Genomic DNA, 19,008 nt, shown 5'->3' with positions numbered 1-19,008 from the left:
AATTTATTTTTGGTTATTAATATAACATTTTATAAAAATAATAATTAAATATTTTGTTAGAATTCAATGATTATCTTAATTATATTTTATATTTTTATATTTAAAATGAAATGTTTATCCTGTATTTGATTATGTTTATCTGCAATTAGTTATACGAGTTCAGATATGAAACTTTAATAAGTTGTACTTACGTACAATTTACCTGTAATCTTGAGTTTTAAGTAATATAAATTAATAAACAATAATTTATCTATACTATATTATAAAGAATTTGACAAAAACTCTTAAAAACTATTTTTTATGCATGAAGTACTGTATATTGATGCATATTACTAAAATTCAAGATTATAAGTAAATTATGCATAAATATAACTTATTAAAAGTTCATTTTTGAATTCGTGTAATTAACTATGGATAAATATAATCAAATAGAGGATAAACATCTTATTTTAAAATATAAAAAATCTAAAATATAATTACGATAATTATCGAGATCTAACAAAATAATTAATTATTATCTTTATAAGAGAATTATATTATTAACCAAATATAAATTACTTCGTTATTGAACATAAATTAAATTATAATTAATAAAATTGAATTAAAAAATTATACAAGAAATAAGAATTTTAAATAGTTAATTTGATACTAATATCGATATACTTTTGTCAAATTTTTATGATATTTTCAAATTTATATTTTATTCGAAAATAAAAACATTATCGGTTTTTCAAAATCATATTATAACATCGATTGAGATAAAAAATAAAACGAAATACTAAAATCAAGATGTATCTTACTGCATTACACGAATATCATTTTAATACATAAAAAATGATTTTTAAGAATTTTTAATAACATAATATAGATACTGGGAGTGAGAGGTCAGATGGCGTAGAATCTTAAAAACTTCCAAAAAATATCTTTTATTATTTTTTCATTATTATATTAATTTCATATGGAAATAGCCTTTTTTTCTGTGGCTTTCGACTAACCATTTTCATTATCCTCTCTAGATAATCTCTTCCTCACCATTTTCATTTTAATCCAACCTCTTCATATAAACCCTAGTTTTATCTTTACTATCACAACACCAATCCACCATCATCAACCTTTTGCTTCGTTCATATCGATTCAATTTTCACTCTGTTTTCAATTTTGATTCTTGATTGCTGCTTTTCATGCCTGACTCGATTCAATGAGACTTCTCTCAAGTCCCGATGCTTCTCGTTAGCCATGGCTTCTGCTCCATTTTTGTCAGGTACTTATCTATTACTTTCAGTTTTACTGCTACTGGATTTTAATTGCGTTTGCGGTTTGCTCGATTGAATTTTGATTGTGAATCTTGACAGTGTCTGTGGAATGTGTGAATTTGTCTAAGTATTCTAAAGGCGATGGAAGTGGAAGATATGATTGTAGTCCAATTTCGTGTGCTTGGAAGGCTCCAAGGGCGTTGACTGGTTTACTAGCTAGTACTGCTCATTCCTCGCCCTTGAATCATGGACAGAGTGAAAGAAAGATTCGTCGTGTCAATGTAATTATGTAACACTCACTTTTTCTATACATGAAATTCTTGTTTTTTTAACCTTTCTGTTAACAGATTATATGTATTGTGGTGTATATTTTGATGCTAATTCTCGTCTTACCTTTGCTAATAATAACGTGACTTTGCAGTGCGTTTCATGTCAATTTGGTAGAAAGTTGTCTTTTGATTACAACTTAGCTGTGAAACAGTTATTTGTTAAATAATAATGTTATTCACATCAATGTTCTAGAGGCTAGATAGTTGTGCTTACAGCTCCTACTTGCTGCTAAACCTTTCCTTCTGGATATTGGGAATTTACTAGAATCGAAATCTTTTAGAACTGATTTCTTGAACATAAACTAGGGGTAATATGTTCTGCTTGTCTAAACCTTATTGCAATTATATATCCATGTAAAGAAAAATAAGAACTTTGTTGCAATCGGTCCATGTATATGCATGCTAAATCATGTGAGGAGCTCTTAACATTGTGTCAAGCATCTGGAGTTACAAACCACTTGCTTTTGTCCATCCAATACCCATAGAACGAATTACATTGTTGTCGAAGACATATATGTTGGTTTTTGGTTTCATAGTCTCTTTGAGTTATTGGAATACTTTAAATTGTTCAGGCTTTTAAATGGAAGGGATGTAACTGGCCTGTTTCTCTCATAATCACCCAAGTTGAAGAGCAGTTCAGGATCAAGTCCAAGACAGACATATTTGTTTCCTCTGATCTCATATATTGTAATCGCAAACTAGCTACAAGAAGGAAATCTGTTGATAACAAATAAGTTCTTACCAGTTCATCTACAAACATTGTCGAATGGTGAATTATTAGGAGATTTTTTGAAAGTAGAAGCTGAAGTGCATGGGATTAGTTCCTAGACGATCTAAACTGTTCCATCATCTCTATCTTTTCTTGGATGTATACACATCAACCAACTCCATACATTGATGGAAATCAACGGATTCAATCGTAATACCAAGTTAATGCAGTTGGTATGATTTGTAGTGTTCTCAGTTTTGGGGGTTTTGAGTCGGACGATAGGGTTTTAGTTTAACCGTCTGATCTTAGGAGGATGATTCAAAAGTTCCGGTGTTCCAATTGGCAATAAATACTTTCACAAAGAAAAGGTGTTTCTCTGTACTTTTCTGCGCATGATGGATCAGTTGGCATGCATTGGACATTAATGATTAACCATCAAAGTAAAGGGCATTCTGGCTTCACCTTGTCTATACAGGCATAACGGGTTCATGGAATTGGTATTCATATGACGTAAAATAAGGCAGGGGTGGTCCAACAGATCCATCTGTCATCAATTCAACAAGCAACAAAGGGAGGGGAGATGAATAGGAAATTTAAAGAGTAAAACAGAACGGGGAGAGACATAACATGCTTGATTGTTGTTCTACTTTTTATCTTTATCTTCAGTATCTATATTTGTACTGAATTATGTAGATTATTTTTACCAGGAAAGGAGAAGACAAGAGGAAACCATGAATGATGTTTGGTTAAAACGACGAGCAGTCCTGGAACAAAATCTTGAAATTATAATTTGCGTACAAGATTGTAATACTTACTACATCAGTGATATTGAAACTGAACGGAGTTTTTTTTATTTAATTTATAACCTGATCAAAAAAGGATGCATAAGTTGAGAATGCTAGTGTACGCATGTGAAAGATCTACTGCAAAGTTTAGGAGTGCTTCTTGTACAATATTTTGTATCATGACCCACAAAATAAATTGATGAGGGAATTAGTTAGACTTAGACTCAGTGAAGTTATATCTTTGTACTTGTTTAATGTGAGCTTGAGAAATTGTTCTTCGTCCTGATACTTTACTTTGCACTGATACTTAGGGCAATGCTTATTCATCTTATCTCACTTCCTTGTTGAAGTGTCATGTTATCACCCAACTTGTTTTGCACTGTCAGATAGCTGGTATTGAGGATTTATACATTTTATAAATGCAAGATCAAATTCCTTTCTTGTATTTTAATACTGATGGTGGTCTATCAACTTGATACTTACACCAGAGATGTGAAGCTGCTAGCATGGGGGCCTGGTTATCTTTTGCTTTGGATCACTTACCTCCACGAAGACTTGTAAGGTCAAGTTTGCCCGATCTTGTCTGTAGGAAATGGGTAGTGAGCTGTTCTTCATCTCTTCCTTCGGGATATGATGAAGTTTCTCCTGAAGATTTGTGGGAGGTATGTGGATTTGTTGCCAAGCTGTTGGTTCTTTTTATGAGAAAATATAGGAACAGTATACAAAATATATGTTGTAATTGCACCAGATAAATAACTTTTTACTTATTTAATTGTGTCCATGTGTATCTTAGGGACTGAAGCCTTTGTTTTTTTAGCAAAGAGAATAGATGCTTCCTTTGGCCTAAGGCAGTTATTTTAGCCTTGCCGAATGTATCGTATTAGTTACTGCATTCTTATATTCAAATATTTACTGAGCAGCAAACCTTGGAATAATCCGTGAAGTTACTCCTTTCTGACTTTTGAGTCATGAAAATAGCTTCTTTGCAAAATCACAAGGGTAAGGCTGCATACAAAGGCTTCCTTATGGAACCCTTGCAAAGCCAAGGAGCCAAGCCTTGGTGCACACAGGTTACCCTTTTGTAAATACTTTGGGGGGCATGGACTATTCCACGCTTCATATCTATCACCTACTCCTAGTTGTCTCTCATCATCATAATTTGTAACAACATATGATCAAAGCCTTTTTTTTTTAAGTTTTAACTTTGGAAATCTAGATTGTAAAGTGTAGCAATTAAATTGGACACATGGAAATGAGGACGTATCAACCGTCTAATCTACTACTTCTATACTTTGATTCTCATAAGAGGTTATTAGTCAGTCTATTAATTTCAGTACAATCATAATAATTCTTACCACTCTACTGAAGCAAAACAATGATACCCTGCTGGAAGTATTTTGCTTGACCAGGTAGCATTTATTTTCAATATGACAGTTAATTAATCTGCAATCAGGTTACATATGTTCATAGGGCTAAGAAATAGTGCGTATTATTAGGATAAATGTAACAATCAAAGAATCTTCAAACTAAAAGTTTTCTTTTGACTCCGAAACAATTTGTTGCTTTAGCTTCACTGCTTCACCTTAACCTTCAAAACGAATATTGCTAAACACCCCCTGTCATCTCAAACCTTGTTGTCTTTGGAAATACATTTAGATGCCATAGGATAAGATGTGTAATACTGTAAGCAGCACCATAGATAAAGATTACGTTATGATTTTGAGCAGTTAAATAGGGGTTATTAATCCCCTGTTGTTTTGATTACCACAGGATCTTAAGCCTGCTATTGCATACCTTACATCCGATGAGTTAATATTAGTTCGCGGTGCTCTAAATGTAAGTTTTCACAGTCCTAATGTATGATTATTGTTTATTAATGGAGTGATATCATTTTAAATCATTGTACTAGACATTTCATTTTGAGGCAAACAATGTACTTGATGAAAATTAAAAAAATTAAAAACTACTTCTAGCAAAAACCACTCTGTTGGCAGGAGATAGTGAACAAAAAAAAATCTGGTATGTCTTCTGTTCAGTGGTTTCTGCCAACTGGTGTGCTTTTTTTTATTTTACATTTGCATGTATGTTGGTTGTTTAGAAGCAAATTGCCAAGCAAAAGAAACATGTTAACTACTCTTTATTAATGTTATTACCCTTCTTGCTGCATTTCAGATTGTTTTTGTGCTGTTTTCTTTTTATCTATCCATATATGAAGCAAACATCTGAATCGAGATTTGATGGTATATGTCTGATGTCTTTGGAAGGTCATATAATACCATGAAAAATTGATACAAATACTTGACTGCTACTTATTATCGGCAATAAGTTTGATGTGCTAATCATAGAGCTTTTGAAGATAAGGTGCTTTAATCCTAATTTCTGTTGATGATGGTTAATTTTTTTTGTAGCTGGCCTTTGAGGCACATGATGGGCAAAAACGACGAAGTGGAGAACCGTTTATCATTCATCCTGTTGAAGTTGCAAGAATTCTGGGGGAACTTGTGAGTTGCACAATATTATGAATGGTTCTTATGGAAATAACTATTTAGATATCCCATCAGCAATTATTGGGGACATTTCTAAGTATATTGAATTTCTATGCTTCATTTACTTCTGGATAATGGTGTAATTGAGATAACTTAGCTGACCAGTAGCCATTTTAAAGGAATTGGACTGGGAGTCGATTGCTGCTGGTTTATTACATGACACAGTTGAAGATACAAACCTTGTTACTTTTGAAAAAATAGAGAAGGAATTTGGTGCAACTGTCCGTCACATTGTTGAAGGAGAAACTAAGGTGTTCTATCTTGCATATAGTACATTTTTGCAGTTGTCATCTCATTTTTTGTTGCTAGATATTGCATGTGTCAAACTTGATTCCTGTCTCTGGTTCAGGTGTCAAAACTGGGAAAGCTGAAGTATAAAAATGAAAGTCACTCGGTACAAGACGTGAAAGCACATGATCTTCGACAAATGTTTCTAGCCATGACTGAGGAGGTAACATATTCATTGATTAGTGATTATCCAAGTTCTTAATTATGTCAACTTTCACCGAATATGTTGCTTTTTTCAGGTCAGGGTGATAATTGTTAAATTAGCGGACAGATTACATAATATGCGGACTCTTTCACATATGCCTTCACATAAGCAGGTGGAGTCGAAATTCGATCGAACATCTGCCAAGCTGTATTTTTCAAGGTCTCATTGTTTTTATAGTTTTTGACCATGTACAGTCCAGCATTGCGATGGAGACGCTGCAGGTTTTTGCTCCTCTTGCAAAGCTCCTGGGGATGTACCAAATTAAGGTAGACGGAGTCACATAGATACTATAAAGGAGTCTTTTTTTTGGTATAGCTTTTTACTTCACATGTAATTACTTGATCTTTTCTGTCTATAGACCTAACTCCAGCAAAAACTAAATTCATTTCATTTTTCGTCAAAGATCCACTATTGGTATGTTTGTGGTTAGGAATATTTATGGTTCAAAAGCAATCTTGAAGAAGAATGAAATCAAGTTCATCAATAAGGGTAGCATCTTTGTGGTGTTGATCTACTGCATTACACTATAAATAGGCCATTAATGGCTTGTAAAAGTATTACAAACTAGTTTCATTTCATTTTGCTCATTGGCCTGGGTTTTTCTTATGCATGCCTAGTATGTCTTCATGCATAATATTTTTGCTGGAATATGAAGGTTCAGTACTGTATTTTTTTCTCAGAGACCAACAACAGTTTTTTGTACCTGGCTTGCTGTGTCTGTTTATTGGTCTGATTTCTTTTTTGTGCTTTCATGGTTTCTGTACCACTGATCCTTTTATATATGTGCATACCCTTCTCAGTAGGAACAATGTTTTCTTTGCAGTCTGAGCTTGAGAATTTGTCCTTCATGTACACAAATCCTCAAGATTATGCTAAAGTCAAGAGACGAGTTGCAGAACTCTGTAAAGAACAGGAGAAAGAAATTGAAGAGGTACTTTACTCCTAAGGGTTTAAACGTCATCGTCTATAGGAAAATTACATGTTAATGTCTTCTAATCATTCATTTATTTCACCATTTCTTTATTTTGGCTTTTCTTTTTCTTCCTCTCTTAGGCAAATAAAATTTTGATCAAGAAAATTCAAGATGATCAGTTCTTAGACCTTATGACTGTGAAGACTGAAGTGCTTTCTGTCTATAAGGAACCTTACAGGTTGACTGTTTGAAGCATTTGTATCCGTCTGTCTTATTATTTGATTATATTGACTATTTGAAGCATTTGTATATTTCTGCAATGATCCCCCTTTTTAGTTGTAAACGTATATTTTTCAATTAGTTCATTTTCTTTCTGAAGCTTTCAACTGCATCTTGTTGATTTTGAAGTCTTATACTTGCAGCATTCATAAATCTGTGCTCAAATCCGGAGGTTCAATTAATGAAGTTAATCAAATTGCACAGGTAGATAATCAGTGGCTGACAAGTGGTTTATCTAGAAACCTTGAGTTAATTCTAATTATTTTTTCCTGACATGCTTCTATGCATTTCGATTGACAGCTGAGGATTATTGTTAAACCCAAGCTTTGTGTGGGTGTAGGGCCTTTGTGTAACGCACAGCAGGTAAAGTTTATATTTGTCGAATATTTGTTGCAGCGTTTAGAGAAACTTAACTCAGACATTCATACTGGTTGTGCTACAGCCACATGCCTTGCCTCATAAACGTTATTTTCATGCAGATATGCTACCATGTTCTTGGGCTGGTACATGGGATCTGGACGCCTATACCTCGAGCAGTGTGTATCTTGGCCATTTGTCTTTCGTTTGAGTTGATATTGAGCTCCTCTTATTAATGATGGAAATGATGAAGAGTTGTACAACTTTTTTGCAGATGAAAGACTACATTGCAACCTCAAAACCCAATGGGTATCAGAGCCTTCATACTACTGTGATTCCATTTCTTTATGAGAGCATGTTTCGTCTAGAAGTTCAGGTAGATTCCTCATGAAACTCTTTTCTGCCACTTTGGTTTCTTTTGTTGTTAACCATCAAAGTTATTTTTACCTTGCCTTCAGTAGATAATGTTGTAATATTTGAAATTTAGAGGACTAGAGAAGTTGATATTGCTAATCAACTGATATGTGTCGTTAAGGGGTTATTTGGTTGGTTTTTCATCAAGTTCTGTATGGATAAAGCTGTCTGTGTGGATTAATTTGTCGTTATAGATTCGGAATGTTTTTGGTTGGGAGGGTTAGGTTCGGAAAAAACTTGGCTTTCTGCATAAAGCTCCCCCTAGAAGCTTAAAGAATAAGCTACTTTCTATATCATTAAGTTACTACCAAACAATCATGTATAGCTGACCAATAAGCTGCGAGTCCTATTAAGCCCGTTGAGCTGCTAACAAACAGGCCCTAACTTAAACAAGGACTGTTAAATAGGCCAAAATATAACAAGAAACGTGGAGAGAAAGCGACAGACTCTGTAAAAAGCCTAAATGTACTGAACTACATAACACCTTAGAGCATCTCCAATGGAGGTTCTTATAAGAACCTACTTTTTGTACTTTTTCTTGCCAAATCATTTCCAACTCACCAAATTAATAACCTCCATAAACTCCACAACAGTAGTTCTTATAAGAACCCATTTTATGGGTCCCATGTATAATATAAGTTAAATAAATATATACATGTTAATTATTATATTGGATATAAAAGTAAGTCATGAAAATATATGAAAAATTAGCAAATTGTCACTTCACACTAATTTCAAGGTAAGAACTAAGGTTCTTGCACAAGAACTCAAAGAGGGTGAGGTTCTTATAAGAACTTGTTGGAGTCCCGCAACGGCTAGATTTGGACCATTCCTCCTACATATATGTTGGAACCTCCCCATTCTCCTCGAAGGCTCTTTTGGAGAGTGATATGGGGGTTCCACATATTTTCACATAATATAAGAGCCAAAGTCAGGCCCTTTAGGTACCCGATGGGACAATGTGTCCTTCTAGCCTCCATCAGAGGGGCGTGTTGGAGTCCCACATCGGCTAGACTAGGACCATTTCTCCTACATATATATTGGAACCTTCCTTTCTCCTCAAGGGCTATTTTGGAGAGTGATATGGGGGTTCCACATATTTTAACCAAACTCTCTACAATGTTGGTTCTTGTAAGAAGCTACACTTTTTGCTTATGAGAACCTTGCATTGGAGATGCTCTTATGCTGAAAACCAGGAACATATCAGGAGCCATATCAGCCACTAAAGCTTCAGATTGTGACACTTAACAGAAATAGACCAACAGTTAGAATTAATAGTATTCTAACAGATTAGTTTCATTTTTCCTCGAGCACTTGGGACAACCAATGCTTACATACCATCATATTATGATTTGCAGATTCGAACTGAAGAGATGAACTTGATAGCAGAACGAGGTATTGCTGCTCATTACAGTGGAAAAGTCGTTGTTAATGGCTTAGTCAGACATACAATAGCTAACGACAGAAACTTGAGAGGGAAAACAGTCTGCCTTAACAACGCAAATGTGGCCCTCAGGGTATGGTATATGTTACTCTTCATCATGATAGTAAATTGCTCATTTCAACTGATCTTCTAGATAGAAGTTCTTCATCTTTCTGACCCCATTGGTAGTTATATGGTTGCTTTCTTTCTTTAGATTGGCTGGCTCAACGCAATTAGAGAATGGCAAGAGGAGTTTGTTGGAAACATGAGCTCTAGAGAGTTTGTAGATACAATCACCAAGGATCTTCTAGGTAGTCGCGTCTTTGTATTTACGCCAAGGGGAGAGGTAAAATGACGAAGTCTGTGTATACATGGCATACCATTTTGTATGTCCCTAAATTGTTTTTTGTTTCCTATTAAGATTATTCTTTACATGTTACAGATTAAAAATTTGCCAAAAGGAGCAACTGTCATCGACTATGCTTATATGATACACACTGATATTGGAAACAGTATGGTGGCTGCAAAGGCAAGTCCTTTCTGGTTGATGAGTGTTTTCTTTCTGGAGGATCTAAAGTCTAATGGTATTCTCTGTCTTTTTTAGGTCAATGGCAATATTGTTCCTCCCTTGCATGTGCTTGCAAACGCTGAAGTTGTGGAGATAGTGACATATAATGTTAGTTGATCTCTTATCTAAACAGTCATCCTCTACTAGTTGAGAACAACTAACTTGCGTTTTGTTTCTTAAGATTCTTATAAAGATAGTCCCTAAATTCCATGTAAATGGATTCCATGGATATATACAAGCTGCAATAACGGAAATTGTGTGTATCGGGTCTTCATCAACATTTGAGTGACTCGATGCTAACAAATCAGAAGTTTATTTTTTCTATTATAATATGGAAATTGAAGTCGTACATCTGTCATTCTGGGAAGAGGGTCTCAGTATTGTCGTTTAGATGGTCAATTGTTTTTCGCTGCCTAATACGTTTCTTGACCACCAGGCTCTCTCAAGCAAATCTGCTTTCCAGAGGCACAAGCAATGGCTGCAACATGCAAAAACACGTAGTGCCAGACACAAGATTCTGAAAGTAGGTTACCTTGAATTTTGATAATTGAATGTTTCTGACCCGCAATCTCATATAACTTATATGAACTGGCTTGCTGCTTTCTTCAGTTCTTGAAGGAGCAAGCTGCCCAATCTGCATCTCAATTAACACTTGATTCAGTCAACGAGTTTCTTGCTGATTCTGGAGATGATAGTGAAGTTGAAGAGGTAGCAGACTACTCTAAAGGGACCCGTCATACGTGGGAGAAGATTCTCATGAATGTCATGGAAATGTCATCTATGAAGATGATCAGTGAAGATCTTTTTCAGTTCAAGAACGGTAGTATTAAGGTTCCCAAGGTTAATGGAAAACACAACAAGCATTTGCAGCATGTGAATTTGAAGGCCAAGGGAGATGCATTATCTCATGGTAATGGTGTTGCTAAGATGGTTCTTGCCGACGTTCCAATGTATAAAGAAGTGTTGCCCGGTCTTGAAAGCTGGCGTGATGGGAAGGTTGCATCCTGGAGCGATTTTGAAGGACACTCCATCCAGTGGCTGTGCATTGTTTGTATAGATCGGAGAGGTACACTTTCCTTACCAAGAACTAGCAACTGCCATTATTCATTGCCCACTATGCAAACATTTGGCATAACAAATATTACTTAGATCCCAGCTTAATGAGCGTAATGGGACTCAGCTTGTCAGCTATACGTGACTGTTTGGTAGTGGCTTAATGATATAGAAAATGGCTTATTCAGTAAAGGTTCTAGGGGGAGCTTTATGCAGAAAGCCAAGTTTTTTTCCAAACCTGCCTCTTCCAATTAAAAAACATGCTTATTCCATCTATGAATGCAAAAACCTTCACAATCTATATAGACAAATTGATCCGCACAGACAACTTTATTCATACACGACTTAATGGAAAACCAACCAAACATCCCCTTAGCCGAACCCAACCAAACCAAACGAGCCCAGTATATACCACCCGGAGGTGGGATTTGGGGAGGTTAAGATGTATGTAGACCTGTCCTCTACTCTAAAGAGTAGAGTGACTGATTCGGTGAAGACCCCTGGCTAGTGGGTTAAGTTGTTTTGTCCGGATAACTTTTGTCTGTCTGAGGGACGTGAGACTGATGGGTTTGAGAGAGGGAAAGAGAGGTTTTTTTTTTCTTTGGGTGTTTATGCAATTAATTTGTTTGGAGGCTGCTTAATGGGACAAGTGAGGGGGCTTGTTATTCCATATAGCCATTTTGGCTTAATGTCTTAACAGTTAAGCTGTAAAGAACCACTTGTGTAGTTCTGTATGCTGAGCGAATAAGCTGTCTAGACCGTTAAGCTCCTTAAGCTGTAAATAAACAGCCCCTCTGGATTCTCATACTGCTTAGCCAATCTATCAATTATGATGTAGTGATATATTTAATCAACGCAATATGCTGCTTTAACTTCAAATATTTTTGGGGAATATTGATCATGCATTGAGCATATTAGAAGGGCTTTTTTTTACTATTATTCCTAACTACCTACATTCACTGCTAATTCACAGGCATGCTTGCTGATATCTCAAAGGTGTTGGCAGATGTTGGTGTCACAATATGTTCATGTGCGGTGAGTGACCGACCTCCACATTTCTGCTGAATGCACATTGTGTCTCCTTCAATCTTTATGTACTCCCTAATAAGTTCCCACCGTAAAAAAACACACAGTTCTAGAAATATGTAAATAATTTAGGTTTTAAATAAAGTAAGAGCATCTTTAACAGATTCTTAGGACCTTTCTCTAAAACAGAGAACCAAAAGTTAAAATTTCAAAAAGAAAACTACATTCAACTCCAACAAATTCTCTAATTTTAGAGATTTCAACATTAATTATATGATTAAAATATTCTATAATCTTATCATCCCAATATAGTTTTAAAAAAAGCTTCATATAACAAGAGCATCTTCAACAAATTCTGTAAAATAGAGAAAATATAGTTTTTGTTCTCTATATTGCTTCAATAGATTCCCTATCTTGTTCTTTAAAATAGAGAAACCTAGACGAAAACTCTATTATAGAGAATTCTCTAAAGCACACTTGTGAGGAGAGAGAAATGTTATTTTAATATTTCCCACCAATGAGATTGATTTATTAGTTTTTCATATGAAGGTTTTCTTAATTATTAGTTGGGATGATAAAATTATAGAATATGTTAATAGTATGGTTGATGTTGAAATTCTCTAAAATAGAGAATCCGTTGGAGTGGAATGTAATTTTTATAGAGATTTGGATTTTTTATTTTAGAGAATCTGTTGGAGATGCTCTGATAATAATAATAACAATTCAATCTTATTGGAATGAATGAATAAAAAATCATTTATCCCCTTAAATTTGGAGATTTTCCTATTTTAAAGAACAATTTAGAGAATCTGTTGGAGCAAAATAGAGAAGAAATCTTGGTTTTCTTTATTTTAGAGAATCTGTTGGAGATGTACTACGTGACAATTATACTATTACTAACAGAGGGAGTAATGGATTTCTCCATCTCATAATCAAAGGGTACTATTGGAAAGTAGGCACATGTTTTTAAAAATGGACATTTCTTTTGGGACGGATGGAGTAATTTTTTGTTATGTTATGCTTGATATTTATACTTGTGTGACAATTAAACAGGCTGAAATCGATAGAGGAAAAGGAATGGCTGTCATTCTCTTCCACGTCGAAGCAAGCTTGGACAACATGGTAATTTGTGTCGTCTATTATTTCCAATCGGGTGAAAGTTGTTTTTGGAGGCTTACATCTTTGTGGTGGTCCAGGTTAGCGGGTGTTCGCGTGTTGATTTGGTCCTTGGGGTCTTAGGATGGTCCACCGGGTGCAGCTTAACCGAAACTCAGCAAATACGAGAATGTTGATACGCGTTACCTGGTCAGGTAAGAAGTTTTGTCCATTTGGAATTCTACCAAGATTCTTTATTTGGTATATATAAATATCATTATATATATCTGTCCAACCATCAAATAAGTGAAGAAAAACTAGGAATTTGATGAAATCTGTAGAGAGAGGGGAGTGTATATAAAGGAAGAGACAAGGGGATGGCTGATTGGGAAGTATACATGTAAAAATACATGAAGTGATAATAAAGAAGTGAGTGATACACAAGTGGATGTCCATCCTTTGTCTTTTTATCTTTTTTTTTTTGGCATTGGTTACTTTGAATTTTATTTGTGGGGTTAACTCAACTGACAATAAGGTTTGGGTCTTTAGTCTTTAAGGATTCTTCTTAGAGGTTACTTGTTCAAGTTCTGCAATGCAAGACCACTTGGGATTTTGTGGCTGTTCTCGAGAGCCCTTAGTATTGGTAGAGGTGCATGCAAGCTGACGCTGACACCCTCGGTTAAAAGTAACACAAAATGAAGACAAAAATAGCAAATTGACATGAACATGATGTTGCGTCTATCGAAAGTAAAAAGATGGACTTAATATCAACCATCAAGTAACTATCTATTGCAAAATATAACCATCAAGTTTTCAAAAGAACCATGCTACTTGCCAACAAGTATTTTTCCATAACTCGATTCATGTGCAGTTACACATAAAAACGTGTAACCCTGTCGGTGGTTGAAAAGCTAACCGGGTAATTAATAAGCTAGATGATAAGCGTGTCATGATGAATAAAAACTAGCCGATAAGTTATATGATAATGTAAAATGATTTAAAAGGAGAATATAAGGTAACATAATGAGCATATTTGGCAAAACTAGAAAAAATCATTGGTCCAACGGTTTCTTGTAATCCAACCTTCTTGTAAGTCGAGAGTGTGATTTGTTTTATATGATATTATGTACTCAAAAAAACCAACCAGAAGTAACTTTTTAAAATATCAACTTTTATGAGTTATTGAGATTTTAGATACTTTTATGAATGCTCCGCTATCTTCGACATGGGCCCGGTGAAATTCATTCAATTCAGCGTACAACTAAATTAAAAAGTCAATAAAAGTATTGAATGATTTTTTATGCATTCAGTGTATGTTTAAACATTAATTAGTACAAGGACAGACCGCAAAAGCCAAGAATCTTATCGATATAATACTTACTAAGTGTAACTTATCTTAATGGATGAATATAATAAAAACCAAGAATCTTATCGAGGAACATACTCTTATATGGTATACAATTAACTGGTAAACAAAAGTTAAACAACAATCCATTTGATATTCGAGAATGTTACCTCGTAAGGTAATTAAGGGTAGTAATGGAAAATGTCATGTACCATAGGTTCGAATCCAAATGTTGTCAAAGCTGATCTTATGACCATGGAGGTTTTCCTACGATGATTATGACCATTCGTGGTTGTCCAAATGATTGGTCGATATATATAAATTGGTCTAGAAACCTACGATTATGAAATGATGTTCAAAACCACCCCAACCCGCCTCTTGTGGGACCAATGCATAGAAAATGATGGTTCAACCCCACTAGGTATAGTAGGTGAAGTACACAAATCCAACCAACGTAATGATTTTACCCTTTCAACACATCTCTGGAATGGAATCTTCCTACCAAGAAGGTTCCAATTTTTTGAAGGCATGTTGCAACCTACTTTTTTTGGACTACAAAATGATATATATATATATACATATATATATGTACATGTACATATATACATGTGTATGTGCATATATACATATATATTATATTATATACACAGAAGAGCGTGTAAAAAAGAGAATTATGATGAGAAACGTAAGAAGAAATCTAGACCATTAGTCATCTTCAATCTCAAACCCGCTCATGAATCGCGTTTGATATACAGATTGATTTGGTTCATCTCATACCGGTACATCTCATCTTAATGTGTATCTTAATGATGGAAATCATTTCTTACGTTTCTCACCTTAACTCTTCTAACCAAAACCGGGCCCTATATATATATATACACACACACATTACAAAGGTGGTTATGTAATATATTACTTTCATCTTCTAATAGAAACACTACAACAAAATTGATTTTATTGGATGCCTAAATTATACAAGCATCTTACGGAAAGATACTTTATAGCAATTAGAGTTTATAAGATAAAACCAAAAAACTTTATACCTAAACAACAGGTTTACATCACTTTTTGATGTTTTGACAATTTTTTTAAGACACTTTTAAAATATAATACCATATTAGTTATTTTATACAACAATATTTTAATAAACAAAATTATCCTAAAAATAGCTAAGATATAAACCTTTAATAACGTTCTTAAAATAACTATAAGTTTTGAAATTAAAAATTAGCATATTTAAATAATCTAGACCTCACATAAAAACAATTCTATTATAATAAAATATAAAATTCAATATAAACATCATAAACCAACTTAATCTTTCCATATCACAAATTACCTTCATTCATACAAACTAAAGGGAAGAACACACTTTTTTGTGCTTCACGTCCATGCAATCCATTAGGAAAGCTGACTACAAAGAAATCGAATCAAATGAATCCAACCCAACAAAAGACGACTATGCATATATATATATATATATATATAACACCATAAAAACAAACCCAAGAAAACTATATATCAAAATATGTGTGTGCACATACAACACGATACATACTTCTAAGCAGCTGATGGTGCACAGACGGCCGGTATTTTTGGGTCGGAAAGTGCCGACGGAAAAACCATCTGATCACTATTGTTGCTGCTTGCTGTCACATGACGATGACCACCTCCCAGATTATTAGGGTTCTTGTAATCTAAAGACTTATCATTGTAAATATCCCACCATTTCTTCACAAGCATCTTTATGTCTTCCCTCTGCATGTTCTCTTCTTTCCCAGTGTACCGCCATGGCTTCGATCCCGCTGCACAGTAATGAACAACCTTCACTTTCTCGAGATCCACGTTTTCTGGATGGCGCCACAGCATCGCAAGAACGAGATTGTAATCCAGAGGGATTGGTTTGTAAATATCCTTAAAATACATGTTTAGGAAATCCTGCAAACGCACAACCCGAGATTTGTTAGTTAAATCATCATTACCGGTGGCAAATTTGGCCTGGATCGTCGGTGTTACAACAAAATTGGGTTAATAAGACACCACCACCGCTACTAAATAAACGTTCTAATAGAATGCTTGATAAAACTTTAAATATTAATTTGAAGGTTTAAAAAATAAAACGTTAACAAGTTTTTTAGAACACTTTATTAAAGTACTTATTTTATAAGACACTTTTAAGAAAGTTTCCGATAGATAATTTTCTATAAGACACTTTTAAGAAAGTTTCCGATAGACGATTTTTTATAGGACAAAACGTAACCGTTAAAGGGTGTAGGGATGTGGCAGAGTATCATGTCTGTCTAGGGTTTGATCTTAAATGTACGATCACTGAGTTTATCAAAGTTGATTTCTTACAACTTACCGAGATTAGTTTAGACATAATCTAGAACACCCTTAAAAAAGCTAGTACGAGACTATTTTTGTAAAAGTGCCCTAACAACCTTACTAAGGGACCGTTTACCAAACGATTAACAAGGTAAGTGTTTACCGACAAAATTCAACATTATCACTTACTTACCGGATAAAATTTTAATCCATCAAAATGGTATCAAATACAACAATTTACCCGGTAAATGCTAACCAGGGTGAGAGTCATCACTATCACTTACCGAGTAAGACTCTCAATACTTGTCTTTGCTCTTACCGGGTAAACGTTTGATAAACGGTCCATAAGACACCCATAAAAAAGCTAGAATGACGCTACTTTTGTGAAAGTGTCCCAACAACCTTGTTAAGACACCCAAAACCGTTATTTCTATTTATTTGATACAATAAATTATATATCATGACGCTTATTTACGGTGAATACCTGTTCAGCAAAAGGGGTGGGAGGTGTGACCCTGAGGGTTTGTAGCAGATCATGATATATGGTGATATTGGGTTCAAATACAAACATGCCGGCGTTGAAAAAGAGAGATGGTTTTGAACCCATATCGGCCGGCCACCGGACCTTCTCCGGCGACTGCTGGCAATACCCAATCTGGTATTGTGGTGTATGGCTCCACGTCTTCTCGCAGAAACAGTCCATGACGGCGTAAAAATGGCCGTCCGGCAAGTTAAACAGATGGTCAATGTTATCGTACACTTGAATGTCTCCGTCTAAGTATATCATCTTACCGTACTCCACAAACTGCGATAAATTCAATCCACGTGTTACAACACGATGATGCCACGTATGAAATGGTATAGAGACACGTGGAACAAAGAAAGGCCACGTAATCAATTAAAAGAAAAATTAACAAAAACAGCCGTTTCAAAACGTAATAAGCAACATTTATGACATTTTTATTAATTTCCTTATTAAAATCATACCTCCCAGATTCGGAGCTTGGAGTAGTTGATGACGTAATAAGCCATGGCGAACTGCGTCTGACTTTCCGGTGGGTAAACCGGTTCAATTTCTTTAACGATGCATCCCTGAGACTCCAGGATACGGCGGTGCTCCTCCGGAACGTCGGGAAGAACCGCCACAACAAGAGGGTATATGGAGTTAACCTTCCTTAAACCCTTGGCCAATCCCACGACGCCTTTTATATAGTCGCCATTACCAGCCAAGAACGTAACGTAAGCTTTTTTCTTGGAGTTGGAAGGCCGATGGATGTTGACGGCGGCCGGAGCCATTGATTCTTAAAGCAAGTGAGGAATTGATCAAGAAACTCACAGGGACAGTGAATTGCAGGTGGTGGAGGATGGAGGTGGTTGTATGTATATATAGGTGGTGGAAGAAGGTGGTTAGATAGGTGGCAAATTAACTGAGGTTAAATCCTGTCATCGGTTAACACGTGGCAATAGTTGTGATCGGACGGTGAGGAGATGGTTAGCGAGAAACTTCTCGAGAAAGAGAGTATGTGGGAGAAGTAGTGAAATGTAGAGCTGTTTGGAAGAGGCTAGAAGAAGCGTGACTCTACTCCTTTCCTTTGTCAAACATGAAATAGACCCTTTCTATTTATAGCAATTACTGTTAGATATACGTATATATGTATATACACAGGTGGGGACTCGAACAAAAAAATCTTAAAACGTGACCATACTCTAATGATATGTGATAATACATGTTTATAGGATATGGTGTGCAAATGACTTGACCCTCGATCTATGTTGCACCAAAGGTCGTCTGTGGTTCCGATACAGTATTAAGTGAAGAACACCCTTATAACATGTGATAATACACATGATGAGACCTAATAGTGCGCAAGTGACTTGGCCTGCAACCTAGGTCATGCCAAAGGTCTTACGCGTCACCAAATGATCTTAGAGGTCTCATGGAGATAAGGAATTGTCATCGTTTTGGGTTGTGACGTGTTTGTTTAAGACACATAAAAACGTAGTGTTATCTTTTTCGAATTGAATACTGGTGTCGTCAAAGCCTCTTAAAGTCATGAAGGTTAGGTCCGTATCTTTACGGTCTAAAACTCTTAGA

The 19,008-nt window shown here is 35.2% G+C and overlaps 2 protein-coding genes across 2 annotated transcripts; one reads left to right on the top strand and one right to left on the bottom strand.

The window, feature by feature from the left end:
- The first annotated feature begins 1,019 nt into the window (after positions 1–1,019).
- LOC112518309 (putative GTP diphosphokinase RSH1, chloroplastic) lies at positions 1,020–13,749 on the top strand. The gene is made up of 24 exons (XM_025125959.1): positions 1,020–1,261; positions 1,353–1,534; positions 3,565–3,738; positions 4,847–4,912; positions 5,485–5,577; positions 5,742–5,873; positions 5,972–6,073; positions 6,150–6,227; positions 6,310–6,381; positions 6,939–7,046; positions 7,169–7,266; positions 7,451–7,511; positions 7,608–7,670; positions 7,787–7,843; positions 7,939–8,040; positions 9,437–9,595; positions 9,716–9,847; positions 9,944–10,030; positions 10,106–10,177; positions 10,506–10,592; positions 10,679–11,135; positions 12,096–12,157; positions 13,202–13,270; positions 13,345–13,749. Exons 1-24 carry the CDS (start codon positions 1,237–1,239, stop codon positions 13,438–13,440), a joined length of 2,634 nt encoding a protein of 877 aa, XP_024981727.1. The 5' UTR covers positions 1,020–1,236; the 3' UTR covers positions 13,441–13,749.
- Positions 13,750–15,900: 2,151 nt separating this feature from the next.
- LOC112518154 (galactinol synthase 2) lies at positions 15,901–18,283 on the bottom strand. Its single transcript, XM_025125754.1, has 3 exons — positions 17,901–18,283; positions 17,398–17,718; positions 15,901–16,526 (listed from the first exon to the last, which is right to left on the bottom strand). The coding sequence occupies exons 1-3, from the start codon at positions 18,207–18,209 to the stop codon at positions 16,149–16,151; spliced, it is 1,008 nt and encodes a 335-aa protein (XP_024981522.1). The 5' UTR covers positions 18,210–18,283; the 3' UTR covers positions 15,901–16,148.
- Positions 18,284–19,008: the final 725 nt, after the last annotated feature.

The sequence above is a fragment of the Cynara cardunculus genome, assembly GCF_001531365.2.
Source record: "Cynara cardunculus var. scolymus isolate 2C chromosome LG 9, CcrdV1, whole genome shotgun sequence".
NCBI lineage: Eukaryota > Viridiplantae > Streptophyta > Magnoliopsida > Asterales > Asteraceae > Cynara > Cynara cardunculus.
The sequence above is the reverse complement of the archived record's forward strand: the minus strand, read 5'-3'. Positions and strand labels throughout refer to the sequence as shown.

Coding starts and splice junctions, on each gene's coding strand:
- LOC112518309 (XM_025125959.1), top strand. CDS start 1,237: ATGGCTTCTGCTCCATTTTTGTCAG. Junction 7,671..7,786: donor CTTTGTGTAACGCACAGCAG/GTAAAGTTTATA, acceptor ATTTTCATGCAG/ATATGCTACCATGTTCTTGG. Junction 9,596..9,715: donor ACGCAAATGTGGCCCTCAGG/GTATGGTATATG, acceptor TTCTTTCTTTAG/ATTGGCTGGCTCAACGCAAT.
- LOC112518154 (XM_025125754.1), bottom strand. CDS start 18,209: ATGGCTCCGGCCGCCGTCAACATCCATCGGCCTTCCAACTCCAAGAAA. Junction 17,719..17,900: donor CCAAGCTCCGAATCTGGGAG/GTATGATTTTAA, acceptor AATTTATCGCAG/TTTGTGGAGTACGGTAAGAT. Junction 16,527..17,397: donor CCACCCCTTTTGCTGAACAG/GTATTCACCGTA, acceptor GTGCGTTTGCAG/GATTTCCTAAACATGTATTT.